The sequence below is a fragment of the Euwallacea similis genome, chromosome 17 (assembly GCF_039881205.1).
Source record: "Euwallacea similis isolate ESF13 chromosome 17, ESF131.1, whole genome shotgun sequence".
In the NCBI taxonomy this organism is placed as follows: domain Eukaryota; kingdom Metazoa; phylum Arthropoda; class Insecta; order Coleoptera; family Curculionidae; genus Euwallacea; species Euwallacea similis.
In genome coordinates, this window is record NC_089625.1 from 575,311 (window position 1) to 600,567 (window position 25,257).

Sequence of the window (25,257 nt, forward strand, 5' to 3'; positions counted from 1 at the left end):
AATTCTAGAGTTACTATCGTCTCAGTAAATCAAATTTTGTGTATTAGGAACTTGAAATTGTTTTAAGGTAAGTGATGTAAGTTGAGGATTTCTAAAAATGTGTTGAAATTCTGGGTCTGTTGTTTGAGCTTTTGCTATTTCATCGTAATCTATGGAATTCGGAAAGGAAATGGTTTTAATTCTAGATAGAGTATCTACTACAATATTGTCTTTTCTACTTATGTGAAGTATTGAAAAGTGTTGAAAATTGTGAAATGAAATCTAAATGTCTCATTTGTCTAGGAGATGCTTTATCAGATTTTTGAATGAATGCATAAATGAGTGGTTTGTGGTCTGTGTAAATTGTGAAAGGTCTTCCTTCAAGAAAATTACGAAAATGCTTAATTGCTGAATACAGTGCAAGTAATTCGCGATCGTAAGTACTGTAATTACATTGAGCTTTTGAAAATTTCTTAGAAAAGAAACTTAAGGGTTTCCATGAGGAATTTACCATTTGTTTTACAACTGCTCCCATAGCAAAATCTGATGCATCTACTGTTAAAGAGAGTGGGGCTGATGAACTGAGGTGATTTAATGTAGCAGTGTTTGCTAAATCGTACTTACATTCATTGAAAGCATTCACAGTTTCGTTAGTCCACTTAATTGGTGTTTTGTCATTTTTCTTATAGTTTTTATGTAAGTCATGAAGAACACTTTGGTGATGTGCAGCGTGAGGTAAGCATTTACAATAAAAATTGAGCATTCCTAGAAAACGTCTGAGATCTGAAATTGATTTAGGAAGAGGATAGTTTGAAATGGTGGATACCTTTTCGAGAAGGGGGGAAGAACCCTTTTCAGAAACTTTGTATCCGAGAAATAGAACTTGATGTTCGCTAAAAACACATTTGTTTAGGTTTATTGTCAACCCATATTGATGGAGACGTTCGAAAATTGTTTTGAGATGTTCTTTGCGCTGAGCTTCGTTTGTTGATGCAATTAGGATATCATCTATATATGAAAAACAGAAATGCAAATCTCCAAGTATTTCATTGATGAAGCATTGGAATGATTGTGCTGCGTTTTTCAATCCAAATTGCATCCTTGTAAATTCGAACAATCCAAAAGGTGTGATTATGGCTGTTTTTGGAATGGATTCTTCTTCAACTGGGATTTGATGATATGCTCTGATGAGGTCAATCGTGGAAAAAATTGTTTTTCCTTCGAGAAAATAAGAAAAGTCATGTAAATTGGGGACTGGATATTTGTCTATCACAGTAATTGAGCTGAGTCTGCGATAGTCTTCAACCGGTCGCCAATCGGAAGAGTTTTTCTTGGAAACCATATGGAGAGGGTTGGCCCAAGGACTATTTGAAGGACGACAAATACCTAAGTTAATGAGGTGTTGAATTTCTTGTTTTGCCAATTTAAGTTTTTCTGCTGAAAGGCGTTTAGGTTTCGAAGAGATGGGAAAACCTTCTGTGAAAATAGTGTGAGAGGTTCTATGTTTTAGTGATGAGGGAGTAGATGAGAATTTTGTAATTTCTGGAAATTGAACCAAAATGTCAAAATATTTGCATGAACTGATGATGTAGAAAGACAAGAAATTTTACCATTGTTTGCCAGATTAGTTGTGCTATCGATAATTCGTTTATTGCCCAAATCTAGTATTATGTTAAAATAGTGAAGAAAATCAACTCCAATAATCTCGTGATTTGTTTGTGCCACAATAAAATTTCATGTAAATGTTCTTCGGAACCTAAACTAACTGTAAGAGTCATGGCCCCGAAGGTGGAAATACATGTGTTGTTGGCCGCAAATAAGGTGTATTAAGATTGATTTGTTGTATTTGAAAAGATTTGGGTAAGAACGAAACATCAGAACCAGTATCTATAAGGAAATTAATATCAGTTAAATGGTCTTTGATAACTAACCTGTGACTAATTATATTAATGTTTGTTTGTCTATCTTCATTGGTGTTCATAGTGATCTTCACTTGGCAGTCTTTTGTACCCGCGCCGTCTGCTGCCCACGACGACGCGATTGTTAGTTTTCCTTCTTGTAGTCACAAGCAGACATACACTTGCGAGCTTTTTCTTGGTAATTTTGATGGTACCAGCACCATGAAGAATTTTGAAGATCTTTGCTGGGTGAATTGCTTCAAAATTTAGAAGATCTTAATTTTGAATGGGATCTGATTTGCCTCTCTAATTTTTCCAAACGTTTCGTGATGTGCTTGAATTCTTCTGGGGATGTATTTTTGTTGATTTCATTGAGACTGCTTGTGCATATCTCTAACTTGATTTGGAAAACTCTATATCAGCAATTTTATCGGCTAAATTCGCCACTTCTGATAATGAGAAGGAACATTCCGTTAAAATGGTCTGCATATTGTGAGGTAATCTTTGCATCCAAAGGATTCTCAACATCTCTTCTTGAAATGAAGAACCTCCCAAGCTGTTCATTTCGGATAGAAGTATGGAAGGCTTTTTGTCTCCGAGTTGGAGTTGCGAGAAAAGTTTCTTATACTTTTTTTCTTGTGATTCTACGAGGGCATCCAATACTTTGCGACGAAGGGTTTGGAATTTGTTGTTCATGGGAGGTTTAATAACTAGATCTCTAACACAAATCAAACTTTCTGTGTCCATAATTCCGATAGTAGTGTGGAATTTCAAGGCGTCTGAAGTCACTCCATTGATAAAAAATTGTGATTCCAATTGAGAAAACCACAATTCTGGATCTGTTCTACTAAATGGTAGAGCTTTAATAAAGATTCGAGCTTCTTGGTCCATAGAGGGCTCGATGATGTTAGCTTCTGGCTGGATCGTTCTAGAACGTGGTATGATTGGATGAGATAGCTTGTGTTCTAGAGGGTTGATGCGTTGAGTTCTATCGGGGTCACCATTTGTCCTTTTGGTTAAAAGATGTTGACGATCGCGAATATAGTAAAGAACTGTTTTTATTTAATCTTGACAACTACTTAAATAAACTAATTTGACAAAAAGTAACTATTCGCAAATATTCTAAAAAGTAATAATAATTGGTGGTTTGCCAGACCTATCTATGACAACCACCAAATTATAATACACCTATAAATAAACTAATTATTAACAATTAAAAAGGAACAAGTAAGGAAGTAAATCAGGTACTCACAATCAGCACCTGACCTAAATTACGTGCACCACAAGTGTACCAGGGATGTTGCTAGCGAAATAGATATTTTAAATCTGATGAGACGCATTGGAATGGTATGTTCGTCTCCAGATGTGTGAAGTATACAAGTTTCTGGTCAGTTGATTCAAAAATATAACATGAGATATAGACTTACCGCCGATCGTAAATTATCACCGCTGTCCAAAAATATGGTCATTGGCCATCTCCATATTGTATGAGCAACAGTAATTGGTACATTTCTGCTGCATGCAATGATCCGATATTTAACTTTGTCGAAGTACAAAATAAAATGGTATCCAAGTTCTTTGTGTTTTTGTCGACTGGTTCATCGTGGCGCATAGTACATGTTAATATAACTCTTTTGGCTTTCTGGGGAAAATGAAATACCATGATTTCATCAGGAGTAAATTCTAATAAAGAAAAGCCAATCGCTCTCTTTTGATTTAGCAAAAATTGTGTAATGTAGTCTAATCCAGGCAGCCCCCATAGTAAAAATGATAGGAACCCGAAGAATCCAAGTGTATTTGGCTGTTCGATGCTGTCGGTTAAAAATATGAAGGGATAAAAATATGCACCCAATTTATGAAAAAAAAAGTTAAATACAAAAGATAAGGCTAATCAATTAAGTAGCAGTAGTAGTTTATCTAAAAATTTAAAATTTTTATATAGGATTGTCTAAAAACGGGTTGCATATCAAATTTACGTTTTGTTAAATGGCATTCATTATATACAAGATGTTCCTTAATGAAGTATTTCAAATAAACGTATGTCCATAAAGGCTCAAATTTTAGCTTCAGGATGTTGCAGTTTTTCTTTTTAAATCGAATTCTTTGAAAGTACTGTACTAAATGCTAATTTTACTCTTACTAGATATTACTTTCAGATTGATAAGCACTAATGCTAAAAGGACATGAACCAAATATTTTAATTAGAAAAGATATTCAATAGCTTCAGCAATAATGTACGTGCATATGTACTTCGATACTGTTTCCGAAAAAAGTGTCATCATTGACTTTTTTCAAGGAGGTGCATATATTTTCTGATTAGGCTAGTCTCTTAAGCCTGTCTTGTCAGACCACCGTTTTTTTTTAAATTATGATTGTTTCATCTAGCAACATTCACTAATAGTTTGTGAATTCGTGAATTTAATTATACCGCGAGTTTTTACAAGAGTGATTTCACAGATTACGGAAAACGAAAAAAAGTTAATTTTACTTTTTCGCATTAGCGTAGAAAAGTGTACTTTGTTGTGTACATAAACACACACACGTTTTTTCTAATTGCTCTGCTGAATCTGCTTAATTTGTTTTTAAACCCTGACGAGTGACGACATAATTTTTGTATTACAGTTTAAAACAAGAAGCCTAAAGTTATGGTTGGATTTAAGTGTTCCAACTTTCAGCTAATGAGGTACTAACATATGATTCAATAACTCGTACGAACTTAGTTTAAAAATGCAAAATGTCCCCGTTTGCGTCATCAATAATGTTAGAGATCTCGAATTAAAGAGCTGTATTAAAGTAGCAACCGTAAAATTAGGCTTCGTTTGTGTTTAGATTTCTTTTATACAGTGCACGTTAATGGTTCGTTCACCTTCTAACTAAACAAAACTAAACTAATCACTTACAAACCCAAAAACAATGCTAATTGATGAGCTATAAATATAATAGTTAACAGGTACTCGGTAATGCAATTTATATGTATTACCTGAAAGTTAAGTTTTAATACTTATAGGCAGGGAATTGTCCAATTTAGCGGTACTATATGAAAATGATGTTCCATACAAGGCAGTTCTGTGACAAATGATAATGTAGTCATGACGCTTCCTAGGTGCAAAATTTTTCCTGTGATTTCTTTTAAATAGCATATGATAAAGATAATGAAGGTCATGGAATTTCCATCTTATACATTATGATACCCAAGTTCAAAAGGTACGCCTTGTCCAATTTAAACCAAATTGCACATAAATTGGTATTATATGTTCATATTCTCCAACTCTAAAGAAAAATTTCAGGCAAGAATTAACCAGTCTTTGCAGCCTAACTCAGTCCCTCTGAATAAGATCTGGCTAGTACAGTTCCAGCCTCATACCCTTGCTGAGATAAACCTGGTAGAAGATTAAATTCTCAACATTTTCGTAACCCTTCTGCAAAACTAGAATTTCAAATCAGTATACCAAAGCAGATGCCTAAATTCTCATAGATGGCTTGATTATTGACTTGTTCCCTACCAACTGCGAATTATTCTCAACTACGTTTTTGATGAATTGAGAATAAGACTATGCAAAGAACAAATAAACTGTCTTTTAAAAAGACCGCAACACCAAGAAGAACACATCATACACGTTTAAAATTTTGTCATGACGTTAGGTTGGGTGATAGATAAAAACGATCAAAATATCAAAAGAAAATTTTTATGAATAAAAAATTAATACACTCCTGTAAGCAACGTGGCATGCTTAAAATTAAATTATCAATATCTTCCTGCGATATTGTATCCCCGGCAACCTGTACCTGCTCGTGCAGTTCATTTATGGTCTCTAAAGGACGAGCTAAATGTTGAAGTCTCCGACTCATTATATCCCATACTATTAGGGATAAATCTGGAGATCGAACCGGCCAAGGCAAAATACCCAAATTTTGGGTTTCCACATACATACCTCAAAGTAACGTTGGCTACATGTGGTCGCGCATGTTTGGTACAAGAACCGGTTCTAAAACACTATTAATGTACCTCTGAGCATTTAATCGATTATAAATGACAACAAGAGGAGACCGACTACCATACTAGATGGCACCCCAAACCATGACACCTGGTGTTAAACCAGAACAGCGCCTTTCCACAAAGTTCAAATTCAATCGCTCTCCTCTACGCCTTCTAACAAGTAACCGTCCAGCTAATCGCCATAAACAAAATCAACTCTCATAACTGAAGATGATCTTTCTTCACTCATTCACCCATTGTATCCTCAGACGACACTACTTCAGTCGGGACACCCCGTGGTTTTGTGTTAATGAAAGCCGACGCATAGGACGATATAAATTTATTCCGAAATTTTGAATTCTACGATAGATCGTACTAAAGGAGATTCTTCGATTTAGAGTGGCTACCCAGTTAGCACTAAAAGACAAGGTTGTTTCAAACGGGACGCCAGGCGCTGAACAACGAAATCGCCGATCTCCTCCTTGGTATGTCATTCTTGGGCTACCACTACCACGATGACGATTTACTAAGCCTTCGTTAGACCAATCTCTTCGAGCTCTTAACACAGTTGATGCGTTTCTACCCAATCTTCATGCAATGTCGCGGATAGATAAACCTGCTTCATGCATGCCAACAATTCTTAACCTTTCAAAGGGAGTTAATTGGCGATAAACTGCATTTTGGCGAACACAAGGCATTTTGCACTATCAAACGTTAAATGTAATACAAATAATAATACCTTTATCGCTATCTACCTTTAGAAAAAGTTGCAAAAAGGATAGTCGTCACAGATAAACAAGTAAAGAAAAACTTCATATCGCATTAAGATGTTATAATAAACTTTGTAAGATAACTAAGAATAAACTCGAAATTTTAATAACTTCTTACTCTTTACAAATCTAACATCATACCAAAATTTCAAACACATACATACGACGTGTTCTTCTTGGTGTTGCGGTTTTTTTGAAAGTCAATGTATATTAGAAATTCACGTGAAGTCATCATTTAGAACAATCTATGCCCCAAGAATAGGATGCAATCCCCAAAAGGCTACCTACATACACGATCAACACAAGAAGTAATAATAATATCAATCAATATGCAGCTAACTATAATGACACGTGCAAGGTCATTAATTATCTCAGTTACCCCTTGTGAAAGTGCAGTATATTTTTTTACTACAGTAATTAAGTCTCCCCCAAACAAAACCAGACCAAAAGCAGAGAAGAAGGTAGTAATTGAAGTTTCAAGATCACAATTAAAGATATACACATCGCATGTGTCTAGGGATATTTTATACGTTTAAAAAAATAAATAATTAACAATTATGAAACTGATTATTTTTAATACATTAATAAAAATGTCTATTTCTTTATTAGTTACAACAAGAAAACTTAGATTTATTAGCGCCCCAAAGAAAAACAGGATGAAACAAAAAATAATTTCCTGTCATATAAAATTAATTCAAGCAGTATTCTTTTCAAATATTGTAAAAAGAACAAGAAATTAAAATGAATATCTCGTGTGTGCCCCTCTGGCATTTATTACTGTCCGACACCTGCTGGGCATACTTAAAATTAAATCATCCAACAAATCTTGAGGGATAGTTCTCCATGCTTCACGTAGGCGTTCAAACACAGATGGTGACGGTTCTCAAAGTGACCACTATTCCTTAAAACCCTTCTTTGGCTTCAAATTGTTTTATTTCATATTAAGAGCCACAATTTATTTTTAACTTAAAAAAAAAACATTACAAAGTAACATCCCTAGACATTTGCGATGTATGTATTTTCTTCTGAAGGACGGTATATTAATTTTAGACAAATCCGTTTTCCATCAACTTTCCCACTAATCCATAGCTGTTCCGATGCATTTAAAGATGAATCAGAATGATCTTATATTTAAAGCAATTATTAACAAACAATGCTTCACCCTTACCTCTGCCCCAATGATCAGCCTTGCTCAGGTCACAGTCAATAATTTTGCAGATATCCCTAGGTACCTGATCATTAAGCCAGGTCCCAGTTAAGCCAGCGACATCAAAGTTCCTGTTAGCGACCAAATGTAGAAAAGAACGGTAATCGAAGACCATGTACGCACATTAATATGCATATAATCAAATTTTTCCGTAACATTACCAACCTGAAACATTAAAAATCAGCAGGCCATGTCATTTACTTTGCCAAAATAGTAGAGATGGTAAAAATGTGTTAAAATGTTATTGACTATGTTTAAAATAATTATTTCTTTTATAGCGGGTAAGGTTAATGTGTTAAGCACTAACCGGGGGCCTTTAATGTTATTGCTGTTGCTCAACCCTCAAACAGGGGATTCGCACTGGGAGAACAGAGAGGATATCCACTAAACACCCATTCCGCTCTTCACTCCATTTTCATTCTGGGATCACCGTTAGGCAGCATTTCAGAAGAGAAATGATATGCAGAGTGTAACAAATTCTAGTTTATGTATGGGAATCTCAGAAACGGTAAGAGATACAAAGTCGGTTAAAAGAAGGCAAAGTTTGCTTATTTTGACGCTCAACAATAATTCATTTGCGAATTTTTTAAAATCCAAATACTTTCGGGAATGTCTGATAAAAACTAAAAATTTGGATTTTCGTTTTTGTCAAAAAACTCAAAAGCCATTATTCGGAGAGAGCTGATAATGAAATATTATTAGAGCACTTTTTGTCTGACTTTCTACTGTTGTAATTGGTATTTTTACTCGGCGATTGGTTTTTGAAATATCATAAACTACTTTGAATTTTCTTATGGGCGCCAACTCGGAGTTTTACAAATTTGGCATCTCCATGAAATTTTCTTTCTCTTCCCAGTTCCAATATTTTAGTGGAATTTATATAAATTAAAATTTAAAAAACATTTCCATCTAAGAAGCCTTGAATTACGTTGCCATATCAAATCAACAAACGTTTTTTCTTTTATTTTTATTCATATAAAAACCACTAAAATACTAAAATATAATACATGACTGAAAAGGAAATTTCATGTAATTTCCAATTTTGTAAAAATCCAAGATGACACCTATAAAAAAATCCAAAGTAGTACATGATATCTCAAAAACCAATCGTCGAGTAAAAATACCAATCACAACAGTAGAAAGCCAGACAAAAAGTGCTCTAATAATGTTTCATTATCAGCTTTCTCCGAATAGTGGCTTTTGAGTTTTTTGACAAAAACGAAAATCCAAATTTTCGTTTTTTTTTATATTTCCGAAAATGTTCGGATATATTAAAATTTGCAAATGAATTATTGTAGAGCGTCAAAATACAGAACTTTACCTCCATTTAACCGACATAGTATCTCTTACCATTTCCGAAATTCCCATACATAGACTCAAATTTGTTACACCCTGTATACATATGCTTTTTTATTTCTCAACATCTCTGCTGCTGTTTGCGAATCCCTTCTTCCTTCATCTATATTTTCGTCACTGCCTCCAGACATCCTCCAATAGCGTCCCAGTGTTTCTCTGATTTCAATAGCATTTTCGCACAGGATTCCTTGCCAAATTCCTCTATGCAAGTGTTAATGAGTTTTTTCCTCAGACCGACAAATTTTTGACATCCAAATATCGTGTGTTTTAGGTTATCAAATTTCCCACAGAACCAACACTCGTCAGTCTGCAATTTACCGATCCTGTTTAAATACCAACAGAAAACTCTAAGTCCCGTGAACATCTGGCTAAAGTAATAGTCCGCCTCTCCCCACTTGCACTCTATCCATGACCTCAAATTCGGAATGGAAACCTTTATCCAACCTTGGTCCGTTAATCTTTCTCTGACTTCCTGCTTCCTTTTACTGTCGTTTCCATACATGTCAGAACGTTCCTCTACTAGAAAATCAGTTGGCGGCAATCCTGCCAGAGCCTCCAGTGCAATTGACAGTGCCGTTTAATAAGCGCTCCTAGTCAAGAGAGTTAGTCTTCTCTTTACTTTTTCCAGCATTTTCCTGTAGCATTGGAAACTCGTCGCCTCCTCCCATACCTGGGCTCCATAGAGCACGATTGATGTAGCATAGCAGTCGCCTCTTGCTGGATCTAGGGCTCAATTTAATAAGATTGTTTGTCATGGAGTTTACATTAAAATTATTATCAAATTCAAGAATAACGAATTGTAAAGTGCGTAGGAACGAAATGAAACTTAAATGGTGCCATTATAACTAAAGTAAAGGAGACTTACATATATGAAGATGAATAGGTACCAATTTAAATCTACTAAACGACATGCCTGCGTGCCATATACCATATTTGAAATGCTATTGAGTACTAGAACAAATAAGGAAACGTAAGAGTATAGTCCTCCCATGGTGATAAAATGTCTCACGCTTAAAACCAGATAGTTAAATATAAACTTTACCTCTTTTATCATTTTTAGAGTCCATGCGAAAAATTGTCCTCCTTGAGAACCAAACTTTCGCTCTCAAATCTCTTCTTAGCGGCCAGCAAAGTTACGTATCGTTCAGGTGTAAGGTGTTCAAAAGTACTAACTGAAAGTAAGTTTTTTTTTCTTTACGAGATGAAATCTTCCTAAGACACCCGGTCGGGTCGTCTGTCGACCGGATAGTGTGAGATTTACCTGGTGACACTTCCGCCCGCCTTCTTCAACGTTATGATGGCTAAATGTAACATAAGCAGGAGTCGGCCCATGCATCTACCTAATAAAACCTTTCAGGTTTCCCTTATATTAATGTTCAAGAACTTCAATGTGCCGGTTTAATTTGGTAATAGAATTATAGTTATCCGTCGACCCTGACTCGGTGACGAAACAATTTGTTTTCGAAATTTGTTATTCGGCTTTCGAGATTCTTGTTATTAAATATCAAATGCACGTCTTGGATAAATTCACCTGTTGTCTGTATTATCACAGATATTTTATTTGTATGTTTAAATTGGGAAATTTATGTTTAAATGGCTTAATCAATGTCCTACGTTTATGATTCACCACTTACTACGAGTTTTTTTAATGGTCACCCGGTAAATTATTTAAAAAATCCTTTCATAACAAGGAGTAATCACTAAAACCATGAACCTGTTACGACCTATTAGCCTTTCAAATTTATTCAGCTGTCAACTTTACGTCAAATAGTAGTATTTTGAGCTTTATAATTGGCCATTTCAAAAATCGATTCGCCCTCTGATGACAAATGTGAAATAAAACAACTCATATTCGCAGCCAATCAATTAACAGAATTTTGACAGGTCTTACTCGTTGTCCTCCATATCTGTTTACATTTCGGAGCGCCTTTGTAGATACGGACTACTTATTTTGACGCGCACTGTATAAAACAACTAGTATTGAGTTTGCCTATAGTATTGTACAGTTTGAGTGTTTGACTTGTACAACTTCTTTTAATACAAACATTCTTTAGTAAAAGACAGCTTTGCCACTTGTTAGGCGACCAATTCGTCCCTATTTAAAACAAAAATATTACGCCAAAACAATGATATGATGCTGAAATCCATGACTTCCTCGTATAGCTATAATGTAAAAATAAAAACCTACTTACTTCTTGGTTTAAACTCGTTCCAAATTTAATCGCTTTCATACTTTGCCATAATTCTTAGCTGCAATATTAAAGTCGACATACATCAATTCAAATTTATGTGTACCGTTGAGTTTCAATGAATCGCAATAGCATAATTAATTAGTTGCTGAATTCAAATATTGGATCTATGCTTAGAAGCTAAAAATGTTATATGGGGTGTTTCTGAATAGATGATAAAAATTTTAATGGGTGAATCCTGAGCCAAATTTAAAACAAAAAGTTCATATAAAGACATGTCCAAAAATGCTTCGTCTTCGATCTACAGGGTGTTAAAAAAAACGTTTAAATATTTAAGGGGCATATAGTGCTAACGAAAACAAGTAAAAAAGTTTCAATAAACATGGGTCCACAAATGAACTGTTTTCGAAATAAAAGCGAAAGTCTCTTTTCTTTGTACAGTTTTTTTCATCGAAAATAATTAATACAAAAAGACAAAAAGACAAATAGATGTTCGATATGTCCTCCTTGTATTTCGACACAAGATGACACAAGAAAAAAGCCCGGTTGTTGTCGAATTGTTTAACAACATTGTTCAATTCGTTGCCACAATTCATCGGGATTATTTACAGGTGTCGTGTATACTAAACTTTGTAGGTAACCCTAAATACAAAAGTCTAAGGGGTTTAGATCAAGAGATCTAGCAAGTTATACAATAAGACCTCCTCGGCCTATCCATCTCCTTTGAAATGTTTCGTTTAAGTGTTCCCTAACAGCGAGCATAAAATGAAGCGATGCCCTATCTTGCATAAACCAAATATTCAATCTTAGATTTAAAGGTACATCTTCCAAAAGGGCGGTCAAAGTGTTCATCAGGAAGTCAAGGTATACAGGACCTGTTAAACGTTGTGACAAAACAACTAGTCCTAATAATTGGTCGCTTAAAATGCATACCTATTCAGAGTGAAACGCTGTTGATGTCTAAATTCGCGAGCAGCATGTGGATTTTCATCCGACCAAACGTGATTATTGTGATAATTGAAAATCCTATCTTTAGTAAAACCGGTTTCATCAGTGAAAAGGATGTTAGAAGCAAAATTTGGGTATTCAGCAGCACTCCTTATAAATCATTGAGAGAATATCATTCTTGCTTGATAGTCAGGGGAAGTAAGAGCTTGTACCCGTTGGATATGGTACGGATGCGGATGCAGGAGTTGTTAGTGGAGAGTTCTTCAAATAAGAAGATAACTTACGCCTAGTCCATCCGAAATTCTTCTCACATTAATTTCGGGATTTTCATCTACCATTTCCGTAATTTGTTCTTCAACCTCCGGCGTACAAACAGTCCTTGGACGTCCACTGTCATAAGCACATTTTACAAAGGAGCCACTGTCCCTCAGCCGTTGGTAAACGTTTCCAAACATCACGTGCGAAGGTATTTGACGATTGGGAAAAGCGTCGTTGTACAAGCGACGTGCTTCCAAAGCATTCCCATTGGAACGACTATACATGAAAACCATATCAGTCAATTCAGCATTTGAATATGGCATTGCAAAACGAAAACTTTTACTGTTTGATAAAGTAAATGTTTCTGTTAAAAATGTAAACAAGCAAAATATACTGTATACCTTGACTTCCTGATGAACACTTTTCACAAAGAAAGGAGACTATCGCTTTTATTTCGAAAACGATTCATTTGCGGATCCATGTTTATTAAGACGTTTTTACTTGTTTTCGTTCGCACTATATGCCCCTTAAATATTTAAACGTTTTTTTAACACCCTGTAAATCGAAAACGAAGCACTTTTGTCACGTATTTATATGAACTTTTCGTCTTAAATTTGGCTCAAGATTCAACCATTAAAATTTTTTACCATCTACTCAGAAACACCCTATATATGTAGATGCCCTCAATCATACTCTTAATTATCTAAGTACTTATTCTTCAGGTTGGGTCAGCAAAGGAAGGATCACTTAATTCGCAGTTTGGATTATGGTATTAGATGCTGGCCAATACAGATAATATATTTTGCTTTTAAAATTAGCACATTTTAGAATGCCTACATATTGCTTTGATAATGACTAGCTTAGCTTTGATATTTAGCTATTGGCTGTTAAATCGACACAGTTTATGCATTTGTAACAAAAAATATATTTCAAATTCTGTTTTTTATTATTAATGATTTTTATTTAACGTTCATTGTAATATACAGAGTGCCCTTTTCTACCGAAACAACAAAAAAATCATTTAAGCAAAACTTTAGGAAGCTAATCCTTTATACATGAAAAACTTTTTCCCTTTACTATACTCTATTTCTTTCTTTTTAGATGATAACAATTTGAATACCCTCCATAATTTTAAACAATTCAACTTATTGAACGATAGAATTGAATTCGTATAGTGTTTCAGAATAGAATTTGAACTTATCTTAAGTGTAACATGACTGAGTGATTGAATCCGGTATAAAGTTAAATTTGTCATTTATCTGCAATTGTATCGGATCGAGATTTAAAGTTGAAACGTTGAAACATACCATAAATTCCCGTTTTTAATGTTTTTTTTTACAATTATTTTTCCTACGAACGCGCAGCAAAATGGCTTTACCCCATGCATTCAGTTGCTGAAAGTAGCAGTTTGTCGTGTGTATGCAGTAATAAATTTCACCGCATGCCTATCAAAATAACACGGGTGAGTATTAAAATTTTTTATGTCACGCTGGTATTTAGTAAAATATTATTTACGTATTTCAAGTTTTTTCTTCCAAAAAAAGATATAGTCGATAAATTTTCAAATGAACATCCTGTATAATAAGAGCAATAAGGGGGGAATATAACCAAAAATAATTTTCAAATTAGATACTGTCACTTTATTCATACATAAACAAATAGGATACCAAAAAACCATTGGACTTTGCGAACTCAGCAGGAAAGAGCTCATGACATTTATATAAATGTTTTAACACTTCCAGCATCATATTTTTCGAGACATCGACCAACTCGACAGTCTGGTCATTCAACCACTGTTCCAACACTTCATGTTTCTCGCTTTCGAGAAACTTAAACAATGCTTTAGCCACCTCCACCTCTTTATCTAATGCGTCTTTGTCACTAAAACTAATTTTAAGTTGTTTCTCTAAAACCCACAACAGCAGAAAATTGCTGGCACCATTCGACTTTCTATACCGAAAGACTGTCCGCAAGGAGTTAAATAAGCTATTTCGGAAGAGATTTGCAATTGTCACAAACACATCTGACAAACCTTTTGTCTGAATAACGGTTCCTCCAGTGTCAGTAATTGTTACTGTATTAAACCACAACCTTAGAGTGGAACTTTGACTATGAATCCCTAACCAATTAAGGCAAAATTTACAAGCCACAACTTCGTTTTTCGACAGAAAATTTTTTATACTATTCTTGCTAAGATGCATGTAACAGGCAGTATAAAAGAAGTCATTTGCAGTGGGTTCCAAATCGTTAGCTTGTATTTGATTTGAGGCATGTGCATGACAGAACCATTCACCTTGGTCTAGAGTTTCAGGTAGGGGCAAAACTCTACGAAATGTTAAAGTAGACGAACATAAATTTCTTTGGCAATTAACGCAGGCAATAGTGTAAGAAATGTTAGGTTGAATATCGTTAAAACGTTCAGATTTGTCGCTACTTGAAGTGTTTTCGATAAGTTCAGTTTTAAAGCTGCCCGAATTTGAGTGGGAAGTGAAGAATCTAAAAGAGATGTACTTTTTTGAGATTTTCAATGACGACAAGGTTGAAGCCTCTGCCTTAAAGTCTTGCAAACACGTCGAAAACTGCTTATTACCACTTAAACTTACACTAAAATTGTTTTCACTTAAGCTAATGCTGGTTGTTTCAGGACAATCCTCCTTCAAAACAATAAAAACGTTGGCGCTTCTCAGCTTAGGTCTTAGTTCAATAACCACTGAGCTATACAACCGATTTTCCATTCTGCTTTTTCAATATACCTTTTTCTTCAAATTTAGAAAACCACCCATCGTTTTCTCGCACAACAAAAGGAATTGTCACTTTCTGATAATAATCAGACATTAGTTCTAAGTTGCTGATCACAGTGGCTAAAAGGTGTGCTCTTTCAGCTAGGATTCCTGGTGCCTCGTGTCGTAAATAGGTGAAATGAACGTGCAGATGGTAGAAAGACGGTTGATAGTGTAGATAAATTCGTAGTTGGGAGCTGTCCAGATCGTATTTTGTTTGGATTGCTTCCTGGAATAAAAAAAGGTTTCATGAAATTACCAGAAATGTTTTGTTTCTAAGCTAAAATATGCAATAATAGAAAGTATTTTAATTCAAAAAAATTATAATAATTTTTTTTCATTTCAATTAAATTTATGCAATTCAATCGTTATTCAACAAAATTTAATTATACATATACAGGAGGTCCGTTTCTGCAACTTAACCATAGGGATCTCGGTTATTATAAGAGACACAAAGTCGGTTAAATTGGGGTAAAATTGCGTCTTAGGGTGGACAAAAATATGCCACTGAAAAATTTAAAGATTTTTCAAAGGTCGCCGAAATTTTTGGAAAAAACTGAAATATTGATTTTTTTGTTTTTATTTTTTTAGCGAAAACGGATAGAGTTGGATATTTTTAACCAGTACATTATTAGGACACTTTTTCAAAAAGAATTTGAAAATATTACTAGAATTTTCAAGGCATTCTTTGTTTAAAAGTTACGACACCCAACTTTGTTATTCCTTATGGCCGCCATATTGGATTTTTGCATTTTTGGATTAAGCTATTTTTTCTGATTTAAATGATGTGCGACACAATATGATTCAGATTAAAATTAAAGATGAAAATGAAAGGAAAAGAATTTGCATAATGTGCTATGGAATCAATATGGCGAAAAAAAAACTAGATATCAGTACCTCATTAAAGGGATTCGTCTAAATTGCGCAAAAATGTCTATTTCTAATGAAGAGAAACATGATATACTGGAACTTTATTATTATGTCACACATGGTTTAAATCAGAAAAAATAGCTGAATACAAAAATGTAAAAAATCCAATATGACGGCCATAAGAAATAACAAAGTTGAGTGTCGTAGCTTTTAAATAATGTTTTGAGAATTCTGGTAACATTTTTAAATTCCTCGTGAAAAAGTGTCCTAATAATGTATTGGTTAAAAATTTACAACTCTATCGGTTTTCACTAAAAAAATAAAAACAAAAAATCAAAATTTCAGTTTTTTCCAAAAATCTTGGCAACTTTTGAAAAATTTTAAAGTTTCTCATCAGCATATTTTTATCTTCCCGAAGACGCAACTTTACCCCAATTTTACTAAGTTCATATCTTTTATAATAACCGAGATCTCCATGGTTAAAATGCAGAAATGGGCACCCTGTATAATATTTTACAAACTTATTTTATTGGCTAAAACATTTTGCAATTTATCCTTAAATAGGTCTGCAATTAATAGATGGATTAATAGAAGGAAAAATCCAAATGTTTTCTAAACATACTATATTTTCACAAAATGTTTAAAATTTTTCATTAAATAATTGTTAGTTAAGTTTGTTAATATTGAACAAGCTATAATAAACAGTTTCAACAAGGTTATGCAGATTGATTTTTAGCATATGGGACATAGCATAAGATAACCCAAACTTGCTTTTATAAAATACTGCTGGTTTAGAAAATACTCCAGGAATATCCCAAAAAAAGGAGGGGAGATTATTTACAAATCATCAATTTCCCATAACAATATGTTAGTATCTATGTATAGGTCTATTGGTTCTCAGATTGACAGAGTTGCTTGAAGGTAACTCTGCATCTATATTATACTCAAATAATGCATCAATACATTGTTTTTTTCTTATTAGTGGTCAATTCTTACTAAATAATTTGTTTTGATTCTTTCAATATCAGATTAAGATAGACTATGTGCTTAAAATATTATTATTATGAATATTTTGAAAATATTTTTGTTTTTATTTTCCCAACTACAGAGCTACAAATGAGAATTCACACAACATTCAACATTTACGACGCAACAGTTAAAAAATCTTTACTTACCTTTGTTTTTGTTTGGATATTCTTAAGCAATGGAAGATGATCACCAGTTAAATCACGTAAGGACTTCAGGTCTCTTCTATTGCATATTGCTAAGAAATATAAAGTATCAAGTTCTCCATTCCACTTGAGGTCAGGAACTGTTACAAAACCATCTACAGGGTCAGCATCTTCAATAAGAATCCTATCACTCTCTGACTTATGCTCTAATATGTTGTAAACCCACTAAAATAAAAATTGGCAACAATAGGAACAATGATCGAACTAAGAAATTATGATTATACAAATTTGCATAAATTGCATCCATACAATATATGAAATATTGGAAAATTAATTATAACTAAAAATATAAATGGGTACTTACTTGAAGATCAAATTTGTCCTTTGTAATATGAGGCAAAATTACACTGTTATAAATCTCAGGTGTTTCATCCACCATATAACTTTGCTGTATAGAATATTTGAGAATATGTTTATCTGTGGCGGGATGAATTATAGTTGTTTTTATAGCTAAAAATGTAACTAAGCCTTAATAACTGTTGAATCAGATACATTTCTACTCACTGTTTAATTCAGGTACTGGAAAGTACTTATAATCTCCATATGCATCATTATGGAAAACTTTAGACAATAGGCTCCGTTCTGTAAAATATTCACTCTCAGGAATTAAATTTTCCCCCGCAAAAGCAGTTTTTTCCAGTATCACCAATGCGTTTCCCTTCTTAGATTCGAAGGTTCCTTGTAAGCAAACCGTTTTTCGTGTAGTATTATTATGTAAAATCGTTTTTAGTTTAAAGGCAGATAAGTCTTTGAGAGAACAATGGATAGAATCTGATGAATTCTCATCTAATTTCTGCCTTTTGTTCGGTATAGCATCACCGTTTTCAACTTCAACAGCGGCCATTGTTTTGAGGTTGCACGTTTAGAAAATATTCATTAATATAGCCGCAGAAAAGAAAAGCTTTATGCAACTGTCCTGAAGTTAGTGTAAAACGTTCTAGTCCCATTTTCCCGAAAGATGGGGATTTCTACATTTTTCGAAATAATAAGAATGGGTGTGTCAACAATGAAATTGAGAATATCCAAAAAGTTTCGTACCATGAAAAGAGAAATTGACGTGATATTGAAAGATAGCATTGCCCCAAGTTCGAAAAATAAATTTAATTGCAAGTATCTACAGATCATACGTCGTCTATCCGGGATTTATCGGCAACAAAACCAGTAAAGTTTTTTTATTGTCCATTAACGGCATTTTTTGAAATTAATCTTCTAATTTTTATTTTAGATAATAGAGATCATTTTCACATAGTTAAACATGCTAATCAAGAAGATCCCATCTGATCAAAGTTTTATGACATCCAAGTTTTATTTAGGCATAATTAAAAAATAATGTGCTTAGAATGAAATAATTAAAATTATATGTATATAGAAAGTCTGGACCCGTATTCTGCGTATATATTTATTACTATTTTTGATAGTCCGGATGGACTTACCATGGATCTACTTTCATCGGGAACAACAAAAAAATCACTTACAAAAGTAACACAATAAACAAAACAAAAAAAACAGAACCGGCGGAATTCTTTTTGAAATTGCTATTATCAATACGTCACCACACCAAAATTAATTTGAATAGATTTTAAGTTTTTCATAAAATTGTTATTAACCGCTACCAGAACCAGACTTACTTGGGAAAAAACGACCAGACAAAATGGAAATGCAATCTATATTATCATTGTCACTACCATTAATCTTAATTAACAACTATTGTAAATGTAGTTGAGGAGCACAATTTGTACTAAAAACAGAACCTCTAGAACCCATACCATTTCCTCTCATACCAAAAAAATTGCAATAAGAAAGCCCCTTTGTAATTGTTTACGTTTTAAAGGTTCTGTCATCTTTGACAGTGATAGTTCCCATTTTCCCTTATGTGTAACCTTACGTGGCACGAATGAGTTGTTCCTGTTCTAGTTGAATTTTTGTTAACAGCAGAAAGAAAGGTTTAAGTGGCGTTTTTCTGCGGGAAATTATGAATTCCACGCACCTACCGCCTCCCCAAAACAGCTTCAATCCTCCATCCAACGGGTTCCCGTCTAGGCCCAACCCCAACGTCCCAATTGGACCCCCAACAAAAAATGGTCCACCACCAGTGAGTTCTCCCAGTCCCAATTTTGGGTCATCTAATGCACCCCCTGGCCAAGACATGGCCAGAGGCACTCTTGCTGGGAACCCATCTGTACTGCACACTTATCTACCTAATATTCCACAACAAAATGGACAACAGTTTATAAAAGGGAATGCGCCTCCACTACCACAATCACCATATTTAGGAAATAATGAACATTTAGCAAATAACCCTTCACCCCAAGCTAGGCCTGGATTAGGTCCACCAGGTCCACAACCTTCTCAGTTTATTGGAGGAGGTCCACAGATGGTACCACAAAAACCCGGTAAGTAGATTTACTACTTACTTTTGATAAGTAGTTTAATCCTTATAGTTATAAGTGGAGGAGAGAAGTTAATTCTTAGTCTTAATTTTGCAATTATATTCATCTTTTATTATTTGTTTTATCTTTTGGTTTAATGCTCAATTTAATTTTTTAGCCATTCACTTCAGTTTAATAACCACCAAGCAAACATCCATTTTGCAATTTCATTAATTTCTTCATATCTATTATATCTAATTTTGTATGAATGCTAAAAATTCCAAACTTCCACTATTTCTCTTAAAAAATAAATCTTCTGTTCAAGTAAACTCCAGGTTTTAGTGCCTAACAGGTAGTTTTTGTAAATACTTTTTTTATTGAGGCAAATGGTGTAGTTTAATGTCAGTAGAGGTATTAGATCTTAAAGTAATTATTCTTATCCACTTCAAATTCATTTTTATTTCATTTAATTTCTAACTTTTAATTTTGAATTCACCACAGTTTGATTAAATTGTGAGAAATTGTGATTTTGTCGAAAATACTTTAGATACCAAATGAATTCATTTCATAATAAATTTTCCTCTATGTTTCATTATCTTATCTCATTGTGTTTATTATAAATTTGTATTAGGTTAATTTAATATAATTAAATATTTTTCTTTTTTGATTAAAATTCTCAAAAAAATCTTTGATTTTTTTATTAAAACTTAACTTCATTACAATTTAACCAACTTGGGTTTTTGGAGTTTCAAATAATTTTCGACAAATTTAACTAATAAAATTTATGGATAGAAAAATTCCTACTATAATTATGTATTTTTTCATTAAAATTTAATGTTATAGATGTAGATAGCCTTGTATTTAAATATAGAATCTAATTTTGTATTGTTTTATAAATCTTATTGATGGACTCTAATGTTACACTCTTAACTGAGAAGTATTATATTTTTTAATTTATTTCCAAAAGATATTATAGAAACTAAATTTTGCTGTTTTCAATTCCATTTAGGAATAATCAAATCAGGTCTTAATTGACCTGGTCCATATTCAATTGCATAGGATATTTTTGATGCTATTTCCTTAATATATACATTTTAATTTATATATTAATAATAACTATTATTACTAATATATATTACTAATAACTAACACTAATTAATAATTTTGGTTTAATTATTGTAGAAAAATTTGTACTTAAAAGTCTTACTTTTTGTCTGAGCAGAAATATTCACACACAAAAATATGGAAGTTTTCCTTAAACTTTTTTTTAACCATATACAATTTATTCTTTGTTTTATTCACAGGGCAATACCCAAATGCAAGCACACCATCAAGTTTGCCACCCCAGATGCCCCAGAAACCAATACAGCAACAACCTCAAATGCCACCGCTTCCTCAACAAGGTGTGCCTCCACGAACTGGTCAAATCCCATCATCCCTAGCGGGCCAACATGTTCCTGGCATGCCACCAATGCCTGGTCAGCCTCCCTCAATGCCAGTGATAATACCACCTGGGTCACAAATACTACCAGGACCTCCAATTCAAAACAACATGCAATCTAGACCTCCTATGCCAGGACAGATGTTACCACCTCAAAGTCATATACCGGCACAAGGACAAATACCACATGTTCAAGGTCAACTGCCACCTCACCAAGGTCAAATGCCACCTCATCAAGGCCAAATACCACCTAATCAAGGTCAAATACCACCTCACCAAGGTCAAATGCCACCTTTGCCTAGTCAGATGCCCCCTCAAGGTCAAATGCCTCCTCTTTCCAATCGCATGCCTCCATTAGTGGGTCAAGGTCCCCCAATGCAACCAGGACATATTGATTCAACCAGTCACATGGCTAATCAGATGCAAAACATGTCTTTAAGTGGAGCGAGGCCTGGCCCTCAAATGCCTCCACCTCTGAATAACCAGAATTACATGCAGCAACAACAGAGGCCCATGCAGCAAGGACCTCCAGGATATCCTCCGATGGGACAACCAGGGATTGCTGGAGGTTATTCTCAGCCTGCTCAGCAACAGAAGCGATTAGATCCCGATCAGATGCCTAGCCCTATACAGGTAATCCAGGACGATCAAAAGACCAGGAGCGGGGTGTTTGTGACAAATCAGAAAGGACTTGTGCCTCCATTGGTTACCACTAATTTTGTGGTACAAGATCAAGGAAACGCCAGTCCTAGGTACATACGTTCCACCATGTACAATGTGCCGATTTCCCAGGATATTATGAAGCAAACCGCGGTTCCTTTTAGTTTGGTTATTAGCCCCATGGCCCGCTTGGAAAAAGACGAGTATCAGCCTCCAATAGTTAATTTTGGGGAGCTCGGGCCTGTGCGGTGTATTAGATGTAAAGCCTACATGTGCCCTTTCATGCAGTTCATTGATTCTGGTAGACGATTTCAGTGTTTGTTTTGCAAAGCCACCACTGATGTCCCTGCTGAGTATTTTCAGCATTTAGACCATACTGGCCAACGCCTGGACAAATATGAACGGCCAGAATTAGTGCTTGGTACTTACGAATTTGTGGCAACGGCTGATTACTGCCGAAATAACATGTTGCCCAAACCCCCGGCCGTGATCTTCCTTATAGACGTCTCATATAACAACATCAAATCTGGCCTTGTGTCCCTTATATGCTCTAGAATGAAGGAAATTATCCAAAACTTACCTGTAGATCAAGGTCAGGACAAGAGCAATATGAGAGTAGGTTTCATCACATACAACAGCTCCGTGCACTTTTACAATATAAAGGGTACCTTGGCCGGGCCTCAAATGATGGTCGTCGGAGACACTCAAGAAATGTTCATGCCCCTTTTAGATGGATTCTTATCCACTCCTCAAGAGTCTGAGGCTGTAATCGATGCTTTAATGGAGCAGATTCCCACAATGTTTGCGGAGACTAAGGAAACCGAGATTGTACTATTGCCTGCCATTTTAGCAGGACTGGAAGCTTTGAAAGCTTCAGAAACTGTTGGAAAATTAATGGTGTTTCACTCAACTTTACCCACCGCAGAATGTCCGGGTAAACTGAGAAATAGGGACGATAGAAAACTGCTGGGAACTGACAAAGAAAAGACAGTTTTGACTCCCCAGACTCAAGCATACAATCAGCTTGGACAGGACTGCGTGGCTTCTGGTTGCTCTGTAGATTTCTTCATATTCAACAATTCTTACATAGACCTAGCAACAATCAGTCAAGTTTCCAGACTGACCGGAGGGGAAGTGTTCAAGTACACCTACTTTCAAGCAGACATTGATGGTGATCGATTAGTTAACGACATAATAACCGACATCAGCAGACCTATAGCTTTTGACAGCGTTATGAGAGTTAGGACATCTACCGGAATAAGGCCCACCGATTTCTACGGATACTTCTATATGTCAAACACCACCGATATGGAACTGGCCGCTTTGGATTGCGACAAAGGACTCGCCATTGAAATCAAGCACGACGACAAATTATCTGAAGAGGAAGGAGTATACATTCAAGCAGCTCTGCTGTATACGGCTTGTTCAGGGCAAAGAAGGTTGAGGATTATGAACTTATCCTTGAAGACTTGTTCTCAAATGGCTGATTTGTATAGAAGCTGTGACTTGGACACTTTAATTAATTTTATGGCCAAGCAAGCCACATACCGGCTGCTAGATAGCAGTCCTAAGGCTGTGAAGGATGCATTGGTAAACAGAGGAGCTCAGATTTTGGCCACTTATAGGAAAAACTGCGCTACTCCTAGCAGCGCCGGGCAACTAATACTTCCTGAATGCATGAAACTGCTTCCACTGTATGTTAACTGTCTCTTGAAAAGCGATGCTCTTTCCGGTGGTTCTGACATGACAATCGACGACAGAGCATTCGCCATGCAAGTCGTGTTGACCATGGATGTATTGTCTTCTGTTAATCATTTCTACCCAAGGCTAATACCAGTGCACGAAATTGACTTGTCTACAAACCCACTAGAAACGCCAGCGCCCATTCGTTGCACCGTAGAGAAAATGAACGAGCAAGGAGTGTACATTCTGGATAATGGCATTCATATGTTCCTTTGGGTGGGACTTGGGGCCAGCCCGGAGTTTGTGCAGAATGTCTTTGGGGCGCCTTCAGCGATTCAGATCGATATTGAGAGACCGTCCATTCCAGAGTTGGACAACCCCCTCTCATTGGCAGTACGGAAGATAATAGATGATATAAGGATAGAAAGACATAGATTCATGAGATTGACTATAGTACGGCAAAGGGAGAAACTAGAGCCCGTGTTCAAACACTTCTTAGTGGAGGATCGCGGTACGGACGGTTCGGCGAGCTATGTAGACTTTCTGTGTCATATGCATAAGGAAATTAGGTCGTTGCTAAGCTAGTTTTAAATATTAGTTAAGGAAGGGACAATAGAGGATTAAAACGAATATGTTAGTGGTTGGGCTTATATTTCTGTTATGTGCAAAGATCAACCATCAGGCGAATTTTATCTAGCGTCAAAGACATTAAGTATCTTAGCTGTCTTTCTTTAAGTTGTCTGATATTGCAATTAAAGTGTATGTTTATTAGCAATCACAATATAGGAAATATTGAAATAACTGAAATATTAGGAAAATCTAATTCTAAAATCAAACCCGCCGGTGTCTCTAGGATCTGATTTTTTATAACGAACATTCAATCATATTTATTCCGGTATTGCTTTTCTCTCTGAAAACTACAAACAGAAAAGCAGATGAGACGATCTGCAAACCGCGTTACAATGCCCACAATTCTGTAAATTCGTAAATTTTGTTGTTTTTAAGTTCGTGAGATTTTCGAAGAGACGTAGTAAAGTGATGAAAAGGGTTTAAATTGTAGGTTCTTATTTATACTAGAAATTTGGTTTTTCATTTCCTGAAACTCTTTTCAAGTTAACATCAAGTTTATGTTTATAGTTATATTAGTTATTATGTTTTGTATATATGTACTACTTTTTCTAAAAAACAAATATATTTTATTTTATTGGACTAGTTGATTCTCTTTGTAGATACCTACATCTACTAGAAGAACTTAAATTTTTGCCCTATCAATTCGTCGTTTAATACGATTTCGACTCGTTAGTACTCAATTTCTTAAATTTATTTTTGAGAACAGAAATCCTCTTCGTCGCGACAGAGAAGGTCAAAATCAAATAATGATGATGTCTTTTTCGTCCAGCTTCAGATTTTCTGAGTTAGATACTTTTTTGAAAGTGATTGCTCTAACCCTGCTCGATTCAAAATACTCCGTCCTCCACATATTGAACAGACGCTTTCCAGGAGTGGATTGCTTTTACAAGTTTATTAATTTAATGTTATATAACTTTTGCGATTGTTCTTTGTAGTTTCTTTGAAACTCTACATGTTTCAATCGATGTTTTTTCAGTAACTAAAATAACTAATTACCTAGAGTTACCGTCT

At 34.9% G+C, this 25,257-nt stretch overlaps 3 protein-coding genes across 3 annotated transcripts; 1 reads left to right on the top strand and 2 right to left on the bottom strand.

Annotated features, from left to right (window-relative positions):
* Positions 1-14,198: 14,198 nt before the first annotated feature.
* On the bottom strand, positions 14,199-15,316 carry LOC136414360 (uncharacterized). Its single transcript, XM_066398337.1, has one exon. The coding sequence runs from the start codon at positions 15,314-15,316 to the stop codon at positions 14,222-14,224; it is 1,095 nt and encodes a 364-aa protein (XP_066254434.1). The 3' UTR covers positions 14,199-14,221.
* Positions 15,297-18,359, bottom strand: Dcps (Decapping enzyme, scavenger). Its single transcript, XM_066398338.1, has 4 exons — positions 17,968-18,359; positions 17,768-17,913; positions 17,407-17,628; positions 15,297-15,590 (listed from the first exon to the last, which is right to left on the bottom strand). The coding sequence occupies exons 1-4, from the start codon at positions 18,305-18,307 to the stop codon at positions 15,297-15,299; spliced, it is 1,002 nt and encodes a 333-aa protein (XP_066254435.1). The 5' UTR covers positions 18,308-18,359.
* A 954-nt stretch (positions 18,360-19,313) lies between these two features.
* On the top strand, positions 19,314-24,817 carry Sec24CD (Secretory 24CD). The gene is made up of 2 exons (XM_066398100.1): positions 19,314-19,856; positions 21,137-24,817. Exons 1-2 carry the CDS (start codon positions 19,436-19,438, stop codon positions 24,199-24,201), a joined length of 3,486 nt encoding a protein of 1,161 aa, XP_066254197.1. The 5' UTR covers positions 19,314-19,435; the 3' UTR covers positions 24,202-24,817.
* Positions 24,818-25,257: the final 440 nt, after the last annotated feature.

What these genes read in the sequence shown, in the direction of transcription:
- Sec24CD (XM_066398100.1), top strand. Translation starts at nt 19,436, where the DNA reads ATGAATTCCACGCACCTACCGCCTCCCCAAAACAGCTTCAATCCTCCA. An exon ending in GATGGTACCACAAAAACCCG is followed by an intron (nt 19,857 to 21,136) that starts GTAAGTAGATTT and finishes TTTTATTCACAG; the next exon opens with GGCAATACCCAAATGCAAGC.
- LOC136414360 (XM_066398337.1), bottom strand. Translation starts at nt 15,316, where the DNA reads ATGGAAAATCGGTTGTATAGCTCAGTGGTTATTGAACTAAGACCTAAG.
- Dcps (XM_066398338.1), bottom strand. Translation starts at nt 18,307, where the DNA reads ATGGCCGCTGTTGAAGTTGAAAACGGTGATGCTATACCGAACAAAAGG. An exon ending in TCCAGTACCTGAATTAAACA is followed by an intron (nt 17,914 to 17,967) that starts GTGAGTAGAAAT and finishes TTACATTTTTAG; the next exon opens with CTATAAAAACAACTATAATT. An exon ending in ATATCCAAACAAAAACAAAG is followed by an intron (nt 15,591 to 17,406) that starts GTAAGTAAAGAT and finishes TTTTTATTCCAG; the next exon opens with GAAGCAATCCAAACAAAATA.